The sequence below is a fragment of the Rhincodon typus genome, chromosome 17, assembly GCF_021869965.1.
Source record: "Rhincodon typus isolate 14 chromosome 17, sRhiTyp1.1, whole genome shotgun sequence".
Classification (NCBI taxonomy): Eukaryota; Metazoa; Chordata; class Chondrichthyes; order Orectolobiformes; family Rhincodontidae; genus Rhincodon; species Rhincodon typus.
The window spans coordinates 8,126,132-8,144,077 of record NC_063348.1 but is presented as its reverse complement, the minus strand read 5'-3'; the positions used below and the strand labels follow the sequence as shown (position 1 = coordinate 8,144,077).

Sequence of the window (17,946 nt, the reverse complement as noted above, 5' to 3'; positions counted from 1 at the left end):
CTGAAACAATCGAAGAGATATCAAATTAAAACATATCAATTGTGTTGGCTTCTCTAGTAGAATTCAATGAGAGGTGCAACACAAACAGGACCAAAACTGAAACGCATGGGGAAACTCAGCAGGTCTGGCAGCATCTGTGGAGAGAAAGCAGATTTAACATTTTGACTCTTCTTCAGAAACAGGCCATTCAGGCCAACTAGTCAAAACAAATGATTGTGTTCCACAGAGCCTCCTCCTACCTCTTTTTATCTGAACCTACTTGTTGAGCCTTCTGTTTCTTTCTGTCCAATGTATTATCTGACTTCTCTTTAAACAAATATATCGTATTTGCCTTAACTACTTCATACGGTGGTAAGTCATACATGCTAACTACACTGGATAAATTACTTTCTCCTGAATTCCCTGTTCTAGTTTGGTGACAGATTTGGATTCATGAAGTTCCAGCATGCTTTCTTCGTTTCTACAACCTATTAAAGAACTCAAGGAACCCATATGATTTATTTTTAAAGGTCTTACCAATTGACCTTGCCACTTTCATGTATATGGGCATTGAGGACCTCGTGCTCATCTTCACTTTTCAAAATGGTGCCATTTGTTGTATATTATCTTTTTGCATAATTCCTCCCAAAGGTTGTCACTTTACACTGCTCCGTATCGAAACTTGAACAGCTGTCATGTTGCATGTTTCACCAAGTCATCCTGAACATTCCTGATTGTGGAATCACAGAATCTTTGGAATGCTGCTCCCTACACCTGGGTCGAGACTGATTATAAAAACCGCAATATAATTGACCCAAACCTAACTTTTGGGGGTATCGCCATTGCAAATTACCTCCTAATCTGGAAAACTTCCAGCCACTGTCACTTTTTGTTGGCTGTCAGTGAGACAGATTTGTATCTATACCATCATTTTGCTCTTATTTTCATAGGTGACTTATTTCCATGATGGAAATCATTACGACCGGTGACATTGCTTCAGGATTTCAAGGTAGGTTCTTTCATTAGTTGATTCATCAATGACCTTCCCTCCAACATTAGGTCAAAAGTGACATTGCAACTGTGTCTCCATTCGTTCACTGTCCCTGGGTCAAAATCCTAGAGCTCCTTTCCCAACAGGACTGTATGTACCTGCAGCACTTGTATTGCATCATTTTAAGGAGGTAGGCCACCACCACCCTCTTAAGGAAAATTAAGGATAAGCAACAAATATTGGCCTATCTAGGCATGTCCATATCCTACGAAAGAATAAATAAAAAGATGTTTGTAAAGTCCTTCCTAAAGACCATATATGCAAACTTGATCATGTTAACATGATCAAACCTCTCTGCTACATCAAAGATTTCAATCAAGTTAGTCAAACACAATATACTTTGAAGAAATTGAAGCATCACTTTTATTACTCATTGATTAACTCACTTCTTTCCAAATTAGTTTTGTTTATGCCTACAATTAATTTCCAATAACATCCTCACCACTGATGTTAGGCTGACTGTCTTGTGTTTTTGGGTGTGTCGCTCACCCCATTTTTTTTTGTTTGCTATTTGGAACGTTCCATCATTATTCTTCGACCAATGAATATTGAAAGAATGCCACAAGGGCACCAGGAATGTACACAGCTCCCATCTTTAAGTCCAAATGTACATATGGAGTAGATGATTTCACCCCTGAAACCTGCTTCAACACTCAATAAGATCACAGTCGACCTGATTTTGGCTGTAACTCTACTTTCTTGCCCGTCTTCATAAACCATGATTCCCTTGTCAATTAAAAACCTAACTCAACCTTAAATATATGCAATGTCTCAGCTGTAGTGTAAAGGGTCATGTGAATATGTAAATAAGGTAACTTAGATCTTCTTTGGAAACTGATGTAAAATCACATGACGATAAGATTATTCTCTCTCGTGGCCTTGTGGCACAGGTGAAGTCTTGGCCTATATTTAGTTAATATTTACCATGTTTAAATAAAAGGTAATGTTTGGCCTGACATCCAAAAACTGCAATATTTGCCAACCTCTCTCCTGGACTCAGTAGATCAACCCACATGACCCAATACCTTTCGACTTGTTCCTATTCTGCATCATCCCTCTGGAAGTCTGAAGGACTATCCAAAGCTGCTTCATCTTCATTGTTCCAAACACACCAATGTTTTCTACATCCTTGATTGACTGTCACTGATCTTTCACTTTCTATATAATGACTGCAAGGTAAGGTTGAGCATCAGATTTCCGAGGTAAAAAACAGACGATAATTAGATGACACAGGTTTATTTTAAAGCCACATATATCCAACAGGTTTAAAGTGGGCAACAAATCATTTATGTACAAACTAAAATGAATGAATTCCAATTAGATTCAGTTGATTGTAAATGCTATCACCTTACTCAGACATATACTTCCTCCACAGATCTTTTTTATTAGGATTCTATTCATTCTTTATCAACATTTTACCCAGGTATCTATTGAGCATACAATTCCCTTCTACCCAGCTACTTAACTCAATGAGTACTAAAAGGGGGTGTCCTCATCACATGTTGGTGATCAGTTCTATATTTCCAGTGACTCAGTTTCTCAGTTGGAATATTAATGATTATTTGAGTGTGTTTATGAACCTAGGTAGGTAATCATTGAACATTTCCTCACAATAACAAGCTTTCCAACTAAATATATTTCCTTATGAAGGAATTACTGCATAGAAGGTAACGATGCATATGGTAACTCTTATTCTGGTTGACCTAAACGATAAGTCAAGATTTCAACCGATTCCTATGGTACAAAATTGCATTTAAAAACAAAACTTACTGCAGGAAGTGCAAAAAATGAAATTGCAAACACGGAGAAACACGAAGCAATTGTCCTGCCGATCCAGGTCTGGGGAACTTTGTCCCCATATCCAATCGTTGTGACCGTCACCTGTGTAGAAAAAGACCAAGCTCGTGAATTTTAAAATTGCTTTCAAGGGAATTTCCACCATGTCAAAGTGCTGACATCTTGGAAGTGGAATTAACGGAAATCAGTTTAAATCACTTTCCTCATCATTGCCAAATCAATCATCACATGAACCACTGACGTTCAGCAGCATCAAACTCAAAGTAACTGAATGTTGGGTGGGGTGTGTAACAGATAGCCAAGTTTCTGTTCCTACATGAAGATAATATCATCAGGAGAAAGCTGAATGTTATTGCTGCTGCAAAGGCATACTATTGTACAAGCTTGAAAACTGAAATAAATACAAAAAAATATTGCAAGTATTGGAGGTGGGCATGATAGAGATAGATTGGCATTGGGTTTGTCTTTTTTTGTTACACTTTCACTTCTCACCAAACCCAAACTCAAACTATTACAGGGGAGTTATGATATTCTCCGTAGATTCTTTGAGAAGGAGGCCATTAAGCCAACATACATCGAACAGTTCTTTGGAAAGGCCAACCAAATATTCCTGTACACCTCCCAATTCTTTCTACTTACCTTTGAGATTTTGTGGAAGCATATATCCAAGTCGCTTCTGAAAGTATGTTTGAATCCAAGTTCCCCTCCCCTTCAAAGTATAACATTTTCCTGTATAAAATCTTGCTATTTTTTGATCATTATCTTAAATCCCTGACCTTCTGTTTCTAACCCCTCCGCATCTCGCCTCATTTACTTGATCCAAACTTCTCCTAATTTTGCATACCTCTACCAAATCTACTATTAGCCTCAATCTCTGCATAACTAAGTTCTGTTATCATTTTAGTAAACATCCTCTCTACTTTCTCTCAGGCTTTCACCTCTATCATAAAGGTGTGGTACCCAGAATTGGACACAATATTCCAGGTGAGGCCTACACAGTGAACAATGAAGCTTAATTATATAGGGGAGGTGATGGCCAGTGGTATTGTCAATAGACTATTAATCCAGAGACCCAGGTTGTACTTCAGTCTTGGGTTTGAATCTACAGCAGAGGGTAGAATTTGAAAGCAGTAAAAAACTGGAATTAAGAACTTAATGATAACTGTCATCGATTGACAGAACAACCCATCTAGTTCACTAACATCCTTCAGGGAAGGAAACTGCCATCCTTACCAATTCTGGCCTACATGTGACTCCTGACATGCAGCAATGTGGTTGACTCTTAATTGACCCCTGGGTAATAGATGCTGGCTTAGCCAGCAACACCCATGTCCCATGAATTAATTGAAAAAAATTGTTAATTTTACATTCGCTCACCTTACCTCGTCCTCACCTGGTCTGGCCTACACGTGACTCCAGACCTTCAGCAATGTGCTGGACTCTTAACTGCCCTCTGGGCAATTAGAGATGGGCAATAAATATAGCCAGCTATGCCCATATCCTGTGAATGAATAAAACTAACTTCCATTTCCGTGTTCTTTTCACTCTTAAGACAAGGATCTCGTATGCTATTTTTGAACAGAAATTTTTCTTGCCACCTTCGAAGATCTATATATGTGAACACATGCAAGCCAATGTTCCTGAATGCCATTCTAAGATGCTGATGTTGATCAGAAGTGAAACCATGCATGTTCCCAGCTGCATTGGAATAGCTAAGCTCAGCTTGCATCGTTTAATGGTCTCGGGTCATACCATTTATTCTTTAAAAGTCGGCTTTTGAAAAAAAAAAAATCAATATCCGAGTGTTCTATGGGAGCTTTACTTTTTTGGAGTTAATTGCAAAGTAAAAACTAAGGGGGAGGGGTCACAACCATAAAGATATGAAGACAGAGTGAAACAATATCCGAGGTGTACAGCTCTCATTCCAAGCAGAGAAAAAGATATTCCTTTGTTTGAAATCAGACACTTAACAAGTTCACACAAGTAAAAGCCTTGTTAGAGATACTTTTTTTTTCCCTCCCTTTCTTTTCTTAATTCAGTGAATGATTAGAGGAACAATGTAATGGAGCACAGCTGGGGAGCATGTGCCTGAACAAAAATAGAAAGGATTAGAAATGTGAAGTCACACGACAGCATGATACTGATCTGAAGGAAAAGCTTCAGCTTTCAGTCCTGGAGGCAGAACCACTGACTGATACCAGTGCACAGATGTCCTTTCTTCAAAGATAACACAGATTTATCAATAATTCACTAACATACACCCCTAGTTTCTATTTGAAGTGCAACCAGGTGTCCTGTTACATTATAGCACTGATTCTCTCATTGGAAGGAAAAGGACACATTACAGTTGGGGTCTTATCAGTAAACCAAGCCTTTCACTGATTCTGCCGAATAGGAAGCACATTAAACACAAAAGTGGTGAAAGTCAGAGAGCGGGCAGTAACTTGCATTCGAATCCATCTGAAAAAGAAACCACAGGCAACTATGCTACCTCTCAGCAAAAGAAAACCCAAAATAGTAACTCCACATCTGCACTGACAAACTACAACTAAGAGAATGCCACATTTAAAGTAATTTTTACCATTGGTAGGTGGGAAGGTGGCATGAAATTGTAGTCTAACCATTTGAATTAAAACAACCTAAGGAATGCATTCTGTTATAGATTGTTGGTTTATTGATACCTCAGGATCACTGTTCAATTCTTACAGTAGCCCTTTGATAGAACAAGTTGTTACATACAATCGTTCTGCACTTTGAAGTCTCAATTCTAAGTCTGTTAAACAACTACTCTGTAACTTTGTATTCCTCACTCTGTTCAATCACCCTGTGTGTCTTTGCACGTTATGGTCTGCTATACTGTACGCAAAACAGAACTTTTCATTGTACTTAGGTTATGTGACAATAATAAATCAAATCAAATATCTAATAATAGAATGGGTATGTTGGAGGTATTTAAAAAAAGTACAAAGTTGATTTAATGTGGTGAGGAAAGGGCTAATTTTGCTGAAGTAGTGAGGACCGACAGTAGTGGCTTGTTGGACATGGCTGTAAAAACGGTCTCCATTTCAAAATTGGTGAACAGGATAAGTATATTATTTTCAACTACTCATTAATAGATAACAAAGCACATCAACCCTGTGCTAGAAACGTTAAGTTTAGCGAGCTTTTTTTTACACAAAGAATGCTTTACAATAAGTAAGTGAATAAGTAAATTAATCACAGCATTTAGAGGGAATTAGATAAATATTTGAAGAAGAAAAACGTTAAAGGTCACAAGGTGATGAGCAGAGTACGTAATTTCAGTGTTCAGCTGTTCTGGCACAGATACATTGGCTTTATAGTCTCTCTCTGTGCTGATGCTTTTATGATCCGAGGCACATAGTTTATAACTTTTGGTCTGAAACAGGTCTTAGACCTGACTCAAATTAATGGTGTGAGAAGGAACAGTTGGTTTTGGTCAGCAGTTAGGAAAGTTCTGGGTGCGTGTTGACGAACAGTAAAGCAATTTTATATGTAAAGGTTCTATCAACTGGAAATGTAACTGAACACATTGTTAGCACTTCAATGTGTACTTAACCCAAAGTTTTACTGACATCACTGCTTTTCACAAAATGACACAATAACAAGAAGTGGAAATTTGCTCAGAGTATACAGAGAATCTCTTGTAGTTGTGAAAGGAAGATTAACCCCTTATAACATCGGCGAAAGAAAGTTCAATGTCATTTCAATAAAGACATCTGTTTCTGTGAAAATTGCCACTGTTTAAACTGCATAGGGCCTGACGTTTGTTCCCAGCACTCGTGTTTTACAACGCTTGAGCTTTAAAACCCACCAGCTGCACTTCCAAGGTTAGGTGGGATTTGGGGGGGGGCACAATTGCAGAGGGACTGCAAGTGAGGTCAGACAACCTGATGGAGGTGACTGATTCCCAAAGTGGGCTGTGCAGATAGTCATGCCTCACCCATGCCAATGTGCCCACCCACATATCCTCCATGGCAACTTATTCCCCTGTACCAACCCCACATGATGCCTTATACCCACTATCCCATTCTATGACCATCCTGCATGGTAGCTCATACGATCCTCCATTCAACACTGTCCCTTTTGCCCATCGCCTTCAAGTCCCTTATATCCTCAATCATTCCCACGGCCTTCTATAGCCAATGTGACAACTCAGGGATAACTTACGTCAACTCGTACTCTCCGCCACCCACTCTTTGCCCTTACCCTCCATGCCTAACTTACCCCGACAAAAAGGGCACCCTAGCTATTGCACTGAGAATGGAACTGATCTTACCCGGTCTAAACGCCACACTCCAGGTTCCACACACACCAGGGATTGAAACTCCAATTTAAAGGAAAGCAGCTACATGCAGTGGCCATGTATGCTCAAACTGTGAACCAGCCCCATGTGAATGAGAGATGACGGTTCAGGGCTGGGACTCATGACTTCCAACTCTTCTTTATTGTGGACAAACACTCCATTGTAGCAAAACAAAACTGAGCTATAGACACTCGTCTGTGGTTAGAATGATGTTAGTGCGTCTTCATCAGTGGTGATACAATGAATCTAATCATGCATTTAAGATCCAGAACATTTATAATTGCAATAAGGAAGCTTTGGACTTTGTCCTGTTAGTGATCTGTGAAGTTTCTCAGTTAGCAGTGCTGCCTCACAGCGCTGGAGACCCGGGTTCGATTCCACCCTCAGGCGACTGTCTGTATGGAGTTTGCACATTCTCCCCTGTGTGGGTTTCCTTCGGGTGCTCCGGTTTCCTCCCACAGTCCAAAGATGTGCAGGCTAGGTGGACTGGCGATTCTAAATTGTCCTATAGTGTTCAGGGATGTGTAGGTTAGGTGGTTTGTAGGGTGATGGGTCTGGTTGGGATGCTCTGAGGGTCGGTGTGGACTTTTTGGGCCGAAGGGCCTGTTTCCACACTGTAGGGATTCTTTGATTCTATGAAAATACAGTAAAAATTATTGTATATTGTTGCCACTCTCCAGCGCCATCTTAAAAATTAAACCAAAACATAAATTATAAAGGCAGCAAAATGAAGAAATAAAGAATTTGCTTTGGAATATTGAGTTGAGGTTAACTTTTTGTACCTTTTCTTTAATTATTCTTTCCCCCTTCCCTCTCACACATATATTTTAAGTGGAAATTTAGCACTGTAAAATTTCTCAACAATTGCAGTGAGCTTATAAAGTATTGCAAGCTTTTGGGCAAGCCTTCAGGACAGAAGCAATCTACACATCACCAGTTTGTTTCAAAGCAGGGATAACCCAGAATCGTCACTAAGGTTTGAAAATCTAAAGCTAATCAACAATAGTTTAATTTTCGAAAATGACTTTGCCAAACTAAAAACAGGACTGCTATCAATCACATGAATATAATTTCTGCAAAAGTCTAATCAGCAGTTGTCAGGACAGAGCTGAGATATCCAATTTCAGAATATCACATACTTATTTAGACCTTGTGGTCCCCAAACAGAACAGACCAGCAGGCACAATGTCTCCCGAGTCAATTCTGAACACAGGATGAACTACAGAAGCTCATTATGCCTGAAGTGGCACTAATGGCTTACGATTTATCTCATATAAAGGACTAATGGATCTTCATTAGGGCACTGAAGCTTACTGTCGTTATGCCTGTTGGAGTGTTAATAGTCACACCTATGTCTTAAGGCAAGTTCTGGACCCCTGGCTAGAAGGACAAGGACCAAATATTGCAGGAACAGTTACATAACAAAAAATCACCCAGCCTCTGGAGAAATTAACTGTAATCTTGAGACACCACTGACTCTCTCTGATAAAAACCAAATGCGAACATCAACTCTGCAAGCAATTGGCCTGTACAGGAAAACAAAGATTCCATTGCTGAATTAAACCTGCCTCAACTCTCAACCTGCTCAAAACTTGGAATAGAAATTTCTCCTCCCTGGTGTGACACGAGCAATGGTAAGAAAGTTGGAAAAACACAGTGTATGAAAATATCAGAATCTTGATGTCAAGAAAACATTTTGGGATTTTCCTCTTAATCCTCAAATGGCTACTTACAACTCTCAGTACTGATTTCCATTTATCTCTCATTAATACACAAACTTGCCTTATTTCTAAATCAGTGTACCAGTTCTCCTCTTTCCCTGAGAAACTAGATAGTGCAAATTCTGGTCATTCCAGTCAGAAAGGAAACCTCGTGATGGCAGCTCACTGATTGCTTGTCCTAGCCATTATATTCAGCACCATGTCCCTGTGAACATTATTCTCCTTGACTCTTCTTCCATGCAAGTTGCCACTGACAAACCACCAAGCCTCATCACATCATCACAGCCCCTTTCAGACCAACTCTCACACTTCAACCCTCCCCCAATGTACTTTGGAGTTCACAGACACATACAACTTCCATGGTTCTGCCAAATGGCATTTGGTCAAGATGCATCTTTTGGCTTTTAGCTTGCTTTCTTTGCACTCACGCAACTCAAGTTTACCCAGATGTTGCCAGTCTGTCTATCCACGTTGCTTTCTTGATTCACAGGCTCTTCCCTGCTCAGTTACAGGCCGCCAGTCTCTCTGGCTCAAACAGCTTTTGGCTGCAGGGGCTGAGGCAGGGAGCATGTCACAGTAGGGAGAAATGAAAGGTGAAGGATGTAGATATGTCATGGTGCGGGACCATCCTGCATCAACGTTGCCCCTGAGGCAATGGGCCAGCAGATTACATGGAAAACACACTGGATACGCTTCAAGAGAATGGCCATGCGTGAAATTCAGAGTGGTGCTATCCTTATTGGTGTTGAGGGGGATTATGATAATGTAAGGAGGCACCCTTACAGTCAGTCGACGGGATCATCTGGTTCTAGTCGGGGCCAGTTGGCCTGTCAGGTCCCCTCATAGCTTGGGATCACAGGCAGCAGCATCTCTGGAATGTCCTGAGAAGATGATTCTGAGGCTCCCTTCTATCGCTCTCATTCCTTGCTTTGGGTGCCTGCTGGCACCAGCTTGACTTCTGGACAGGAAGGGAAATCTGGACTGAGGTTGAGATTCTTTCAGGTTCACTCCACTAAGCACCGATGGCTACAGTGATAGAGTTCAGGTTTGTGCACATATACAGCAAACACTGAGTATGCCGGACCTGGCTTTTTATGGAAGAGACGATTTGCTCACGGAGACAGCCAGTCACAAGCATAATGGAGCAGCACAGTGCTGGTAACATTGGTGCACTCCTCCATCCTTTGAACCAGTCAATCAACTTGCTTTAACAAATCTGCTTGCTACCCCTGTGCCTGCCTGAGCATTTTTGGCGTAAAGTAAGTAATGGCTGAGACCACTTCTACCTGGAGTTGAGTGGGCACTGGCATCCAGTGGTCAGAAACCTGGGACATTGCTTTCTCGACCAGATGTGTCGGTGGTACATTCACCAGACTGTGCTCTAATCCAGAAAGAGAAGCCACTGAGGTGAAAGGCTCTGAGCTGGTGGAGAGGAAAGTCTTGCTGGTGAGGGTCAATGACTTCCTCCTCTAGTTGTAGCCGGAGCTGACAGCCTCCAGTGCCGGCCACTTCTTTGTGGAGGTTCATTGCATCAATAAAGAAAGAAAGGGTACTAGTCATTTAAAAGCTTGTGCCCATTCAGAATGAATGAACACTGGTGGTAATTGGCAGAGCAGCACAGCACAATGGAACTTATTGGGTTGGCTTCCCATTGAGATCTCCCTATTCCAACATGAGCAGTTGTGTTCTTCTCTCTATAATTCTAGAATTAACTCCTCATAGGGAGTGAGCAGCCTAATGTCTGCCACCAGTTCATCAGTTTGGGACCTCTCAGACTATTTTTTCCTGTAATGAAAGAAAGGGAGGAACTGTGTATGATGGAAGTAAGTGTGGAAGAGCAGTTAGTGGTGATGCTTGAGCAGGAGAGGGGTGGTGAGGTGTTCTCAGTGTGTAGGAAGACCCCAGAGGTCAGAAGGGTTCATAGCTTGGGAGAATGAGGTGAGTGAGAGTCAGTGTGTGAATATGATGGATCTAATAGTGAGGATTAAGGTCCATGAGGCTTGGCGAGTGTTGGTAGACTTAGAGTGAGTGGTGGTTCTGAGAGTGCAAGGTAGAAAAGAGAAAGTGTTAGTAGTTACCCTCGTGGGGTAACTTAATGGGGTCCTTTAAGGCTCTCACCTTTAAGCACCCATGGCTACTGTGATAGAGTTCAGGTTTGTGCACATATCCAGCAGGCACTGAAGACCACTGACCTTCCTCCTGCACTGCTGGGCAGCTTACTTCACGTAAGACACAGCACCGACCTGGGCTGCTGTCTGAGTCAAGCCTGGTTTGCTCTGGTGCCATTGCCAATGATGGCATTCCACATTCACCTCCTTTCCTCCACCCCATGCACCAGCAACACCAGGTCCCTATCCACGAAGCAGGGTGCCAGTAATCCTTTCTGTGCCTTCATGGCCCAGCATCAGTGTGTGGGGGGCAGCTCCTGGTTTGTAGTCTCTGAAGCAGTGTTCGGCTGTTCCTTCCACGTGATTCCAATGTGAAGAGCACCAAAGATCCCACTGGCACAATGAATGAGTTGAAGAGCAGAGGACTGTGAGAGACAACTCACTCTGAGCCAATGTTCCCTCTAAGCTCCGTGGCCACACAGACTTCCGCAAGTTCCTGCCATGCACGGACTTTGAAATTCCATGCAGTGGAAAGAATTGTTTAGAAGGAAATTAGCTCTGAGCCCTTGGCAGACCTGGCAATTAGCAAAACCACAACTGAAACTGGAAAATGTCTGCCCTTGGTGTGTGGAAGAAACCTCATATTTGCCTAAAACGTGGACGAACATCGTTATGCTCTGCCCTTGACAACTTCAAAAATAATCCTTTACCAACAGCAGTCATGTAAACATGAGCTCCTATGCATAACACTTTCTCTGGATGTTGGATTTCTGCGCTCAGTCAAAAATCACTTGAATTCATGCCCATACCTTTGACTGATAAGTTATTCTGAACTGTAACCCCTCTGTTACCTTTCCTTGTTTTGCGTTTTTCCTTTGTACGCTTGTGTGTATTAATGTGTTGTGATAATTATTCCCCTGGGTGCAACTGCGTGAATAAACCACACTTCCGTTTTAAACCCTAAAGAGAATCTGTTGTGGCTCATTTTCATATTGCACTTCACAAAAAGAGGGGAACACATCACAACCTTTCAAAAGGGACAAGGAAGAGGAGTAAAATCAAAACACCATTACTTATAGACAGAAGCAAAGTAAAAGAATTCAATTTACACATCTCTCTTCTCATTAACTTATTACATAGGCATTTAGATTCAGTTTTTATGAATTATAAGTATAGGTGTAGATATCTAGGAGGGGACATCAAACAATTGGGTTGAGGTAATGGGTTGTAACAAAATAAACAGTATTTAAGTTTGATTTGTCAGTGAGCATACACCCTTGGTTATTGAATGGACTTGGAAGCTAGAATTAACAATGCTCTCGACAAATAAATAGTGGTACAGAGCTGGAGATTAGCTAAAGAAAAGTTGCAGAAAAAAAAGTACAGAATGACATGTTTTTAAATGTTTTTAAATGAATGAATGTTTTTAAAATGGATCATCATGTACCGGAGTGAAGAAGTGACAATAAATTTACACAGAGTTTTGGTGAGGTCATATTTGAAGAACAGCGTGCAATTATGCGCACCTCATAATACAAAGAATTCAGGAGGTAGGCAGCACATGGCAGAGATTCACAGATGATGCCAACAACTGCCTGTTGTTTCCTATCTTAACCTACATTTTCTCCCCCTTTGGGAAATAGTGGGAACATATTGGTAAGACCTGTCTGGTGATTATGAAACTGTTTGAACCACACCACAAGCATCTCAACCATGGCCAACAGGTCATAATACTTCAAAGTCAGGATTGTCACCTACTGAGTCACAAGACATCCCAAATCAAGAAATCAGAAACCCTTCTGCTAAGGAGAAAATTCAGATACTGGGAGCACCTGAAATGGAAAACAGAATGCTTAAGGGGAACTTGTATGGAAGGTTCTTAATTTAAAAGTGTTTTCATTGGATTCTGAAAATATTACTTCCTCTGATTGAGCAGTCAGAGTCATTGCTTATCAATTTAATTGCGTCTTTAAGGAGAGAGGTTAGGAGATTTTTTTTTAAATCTCAAGATTTGGCACATTGAATAGTTTACCACAGCAAGTGATTAGTGGAGATAATTGTATATGTTGCAGGAGAATTGGATAAATATTTAAGGCAGAGGAAAATAAAGGCTTTAAGGAGAGAGCAGATTGGTGGGTTTACTATTACATTGCTTCAGGAAAAAAATCAGCACAAACATGATGAGCCAAATGGCATCAATTTATGTTATAAATTGTTAAGGTTCCAAGGAACATTACTTCTCCGCAGCAGTCAATTAAATGTCTTTTCCTTAAAACTCTTTTTAGAAGCATTCAGTACACAGAGAAGGAATTTGGCAGGGATTAAGGTAATATTTATTTGGATCTTTGCACTGTCAGACAGTCCTCAGCCAGATCTCATTCACTCCAGTGCCAATTCAGTTGGTCATAGTGAATGGGAAGAATCTCACCTTTCAGCCACTGTAATTCAGGGAGCAACATTGCTTACAGAGCCACAACACACCAAGCAGATCTTTGGGTTCCCTGTAATGTCTTGTCAGAACAGACAGCACAAGTTTCTCATTAACCTACCCAGATATCAATCAGAAAATTGTAACAGGAGAAGACAGGAGTTGTAGCTGAGCAGAAAATTACAGCAGTGCTTCAAACTGGAAACAGCAGATACTAATTATCCCTGGCCCCTATTACAGTCTTTTACAACCCATTTCCTTATCGCGTCAGATTGCTAAAGTAATCCCTCGTTCCCAAAAGACTCAGTTGAGTGCAGAACTATTCCGCTTAAAGATACTTACCACACCCCACCATAGGGCGTCTGCATAACTACCAAACTGTTGGGAGCCACTGTCATCCACAGCATCTTTTTCAGCCAGATACACAAAGTAGGAGGAAAAAATCAGGCCCAGGAACCCGATGTAAAGGGTGGTAATCAGCTCCTATCAAAGGTAAAGTAAGAAAATTAAATGGCTGACATTTACTCGTCAACGGTGTTTTCTTAACTTGATTATTACTGGTGAAAGAGGCTGTGAGCATTACATTATAACAACAGGAATTCAATCCCCAGAGTCTGCTCCATCATCTAACTAGGTCTTGGCTGATCTGCATTGCAACACCACTTAGTTGCCTGAGCTCCACATCATGGAGTCACAGAGTTATATATCACAGAAACAGGCGCTCCAGTCCAACTCGTCCATGCTGACCAGATATCCTAAATTAATCTAGTCACATTTGCCAGCATTTGGCCCATATCCCTCTAAACTCTTCCTATTTATGTACTCATTTAGATGTCTTTTAAATGATGCATTTGTACCAGCCTCCACCACTTCCTCTGGCAGCACTTCCTCTGTGTAAAAAAGTTGCCTCTTAGGTCCCTTTTATATCTTTCCCCTCTCACCTTAAACCTATGCCCTCTAGTTTTGGACTTCCCTACTCTGGGAAAAAGATCTTGGTTGTTCACCCTATCCACGCCCCTCATAATTTTATAAACCTCTGTAAAATCACCCCTCAGCCTCCAACACTCCAGGGAACACAGTCCCAGCCTATTCCGCCCCTCCCTATAGCTCAAACCATCCAACCCTGGCAACATCCTTGTAAATCTTCTCTGCACCCTTTCAAGTTTTATAACATCTTTCCTACAGCAGGAAGACCAGAATTGAACGCGGTATTCCAAAAGTGTCCTAACCAATGTCCTGCCGCAACATGACCTCCCAACTCCTATACTCAATGCACTGACCAATAAAGGCAAGCATACCAAACACCTTCCTCACTACCCATCTACCTGTGACTCCGCCTTCAAGAAGCTATGAACCTGCACACTAAGTTCTCTTTGTTCAGCAACATCACCCAGGGAGCGTTAAGCCCTGCTCTGATTTCCCTCACGAAAACACAACACCTCACATTTATCTAAATTAAACTCCATCTGCCACTCCTCGACCCATTGGCCCATCTGATCAAGGTCTCGTTGTACTCTGAGACAACCTTCTTCGTTGTCCACTACACCTCCAACTTTGGTGTCACCTGCAACCTTACTAACCATTCCCCCTATATTGACATCCAAATCATTTATTTAAATGACAAAATGCCCTTTAGCTCTCTTACTGAATATAAATCTACCCAGCTTGCTCTTGAAAACTCTCCCAACATACCAAACTGTTGGGAGCCACTGTCATCCACAGCTTTATCAGGAAGAGAATTAAAGGTTTCACTGCTCCTTGTGTAAAATTTGTTTCCTTCATTACCCTCCTAATCAGCTTTAATCATTTTTGATTTCCACACTAGTGAAAATAACATCTCTGCATCTAATCAGTCAAATATTTCAAAAAAAAATAAAATCTCTCAATCCATTCCGTGCACTATCTTCGATAGGAATAAAAGCCAAATTTAATAGAAGGCATTTCTTCCTTTTCTTTGAAGCCAGATTCAGAAGCAATTTCCTTCAGTACAGATGTGTAGTGTTGCTCCTTTAGGTTGGCACAATAACCTTCAATCTCAGAACAGTACTCCTACTACAACAGTATTACATTTTCAACCACTAAATCACCTCTTCACTTTACATCCATAGAAGAGGACTGACAATTTCTGCTCAGTTACAAAAAGTGTTATGGATTTATATTCACCAGAAATTGACCCAAGACTGTACTAAGCCCATAAAAATAAGAGACTTTAATCTCATCAACTTTAGTCGGATTTTAACCCAGACTAATTAAGCATTGTGCTAATGCTTTAAAAGGCAAATATTCCTAAAATACACATTGTTGTGATCAATGATTGAATAATAAACTTTGTCTTGTTTCTTCCACAGGCTGCACTATGTCACACCATGTTACGTTTGCTCGTGTTTAATTTATTTATTTTTGGTTCTTCTGATTGTTTCAGCTTTATATTAACATTTTTATTTTCCAATGCATGCATGCACACACTCCAGGCAGGGGAAGGTCAAGTATCAAATTTGTTCTCTTTACTGAGCTCTGAACTTCCCATAATTTTCACCCAGACTGTTGGGTTAGGTACATGGGTAGCATTAAAAAATAGCTAAAGCACTGCAGGCCAGTACTATACTGAGGGAGTACTGTGCTGTTAGGAGCTTTTCCACATGAGTCTCTGTACTGAATTAAAGTCACAAATCGATTGATATATATTGCTCTGCTATTGTCTTTTTCAAATTAAAAGCACGTCCTTAACTTGCCCATATATTTCATGGAGTTACGGTGTTTGGATGAGAACTACCTATTAATCATGGTGCAGAGAGTTAAGTCTAGTAATTAATAGCATTAGTACTGTTTGGACAATGTGATAATTATTACAGTCTGTCAATCAGCTCTCCAGTTCAGAAAGTGAACAACTAAGAATGTGATGGCTCATCTCTTTAGTTTGTGAATTGTTGGAGTTATTTAAAAATACCTTTTTCTTACTTGTCCTTCAGTTTAATTTTCACTTTCTCTTAATTCAATCTCTCTTAATTTCTCTTTCCACATCTGATTTGACATTGAACTCAGCCCGTCAAATGCACCGTCCTTCTCAGTTCCTTCTGTTTACTTTTCAACATATTCCTTCATTACAACCTGGATTACATTTTAAAAATATCGCATTGGTTGTAAAGAAAGAACTTTGAGAAGTCGAGTGGTTGTGAAAGGTTCAATCTAAATGCAAAACTTTGATTTTAAAATCTCATTGGTTAGGATGTTGGCTATGCATTCAACAGGTCCCAGATACCTGTTATTAGCTTGAAATTCCAACTTTTCAGGCAAACTGCTTTCCCTTAAAAGAGCTAAAAAGTATTCATAAGTTAGATATAGCTCTTAGGGCTAAAGGGATCAAATAGTATGGGCAGAATGTGGGAATAGGGAACTGATTAGAATGCTCAACAATGATCATATGAATGGAGGAAGAGACTTAAAGGGCCAATTTGCCTAACTTTGTTTCTACTTTCTATGAACATGTCTAGCTGTCCAAAGACATGACATTTAATGTCCCACATCAGTGAATTCTAGCTCACTAACATTTCCTCACTGCAAAACATTAATTGACCTCTGTGGTAAAAGACAACATGTGGATTGAAATTATTGCATTCGGTAGTGAACATAACAGCTTTAAAAGACTCTGCCAGCTGCCAACTATAAGTACATTAAACAAGTCCTGAGAACTGAAACAAACAACAAGGATGGAGGCTAAAGAAAGTTCTTGTCACACTGGGTTAAACCAGATGAAGACTTTGATGGAATCCAGCTGTCTTTACAACTCAGTGCTTAAATTGACTCGCAGAATGTGAAGTCAGACCACCCCACCTGTCGATGGATAAAGACAACTGATCCCAAAAGTCTCCAGGTGCCTCCCTGCCGATCGACATGTAGCATTCGAAGGATTTGCAGGAAACGAATGCCCCTGGAACAAGAGGGAAAAAATGCTCCATTAACTAGGTCAGCGGGTGCCAGTGCCCATGGTTTTAGCATTTAATATTGAAACTCCAAAGCTAAATGTAAAGGTGCGAGAAAGGTAGAGAATCAGAATTTTAAAAATAATCTTTTGGCTACAGCCCTGGAGCTTTTCATTTTTTTCATGTCAGCCTTTCATATCTTGTTGCTGGTGACAGACCTCTTTGAACCTCTCTAGTCTGTATGATGAAGGTGTCACACAAACTGAATAGTTTGCTAGACTACTTTAGAAGGCAGTTAAGTCTCAGTCACATTGACAAGTTACTGGAATCATGTTTAGGTTTCCTGCGCTAAAAGCTATTAGTGAATCAGTTGGGTATTTTGCGATAATCTAACAACTTTGTGGATCACCCTTACTAACAGACTGTAAGCTCTTCGGTCCAGATGACTTGGTATAAAGTTATTTCAAGATTTTGGACTTTTCTGAAATGCTAGAACAGTGAAACTGTTGGATCTTCAGAGATTCCACCTCTGCCAACCCCCTCAAAAGATGAACAACATGGAGACGCTGACTCATGGATATACCCAGGGTCTTACTGGAGCCTGGCTGTCATGGCACC

The 17,946-nt window shown here is 40.6% G+C and overlaps 1 protein-coding gene across 1 annotated transcript in view; it reads right to left on the bottom strand.

Moving 5' to 3' along the window:
* The window catches only part of LOC109914703 (potassium voltage-gated channel subfamily KQT member 1), a 337,079-nt gene that overhangs the window by 92,181 nt on the left and 226,952 nt on the right, over window positions 1-17,946 (bottom strand). Inside the window, exons 5-7 of the mRNA XM_048607164.1 lie at window positions 17,240-17,336; window positions 13,751-13,891; window positions 2,801-2,911 (exon numbers count right to left, since the gene is read on the bottom strand). Coding sequence (XP_048463121.1) covers window positions 2,801-2,911; window positions 13,751-13,891; window positions 17,240-17,336 — 349 coding nt within the window. The remainder of the gene's footprint in view (window positions 1-2,800; window positions 2,912-13,750; window positions 13,892-17,239; window positions 17,337-17,946) is intronic.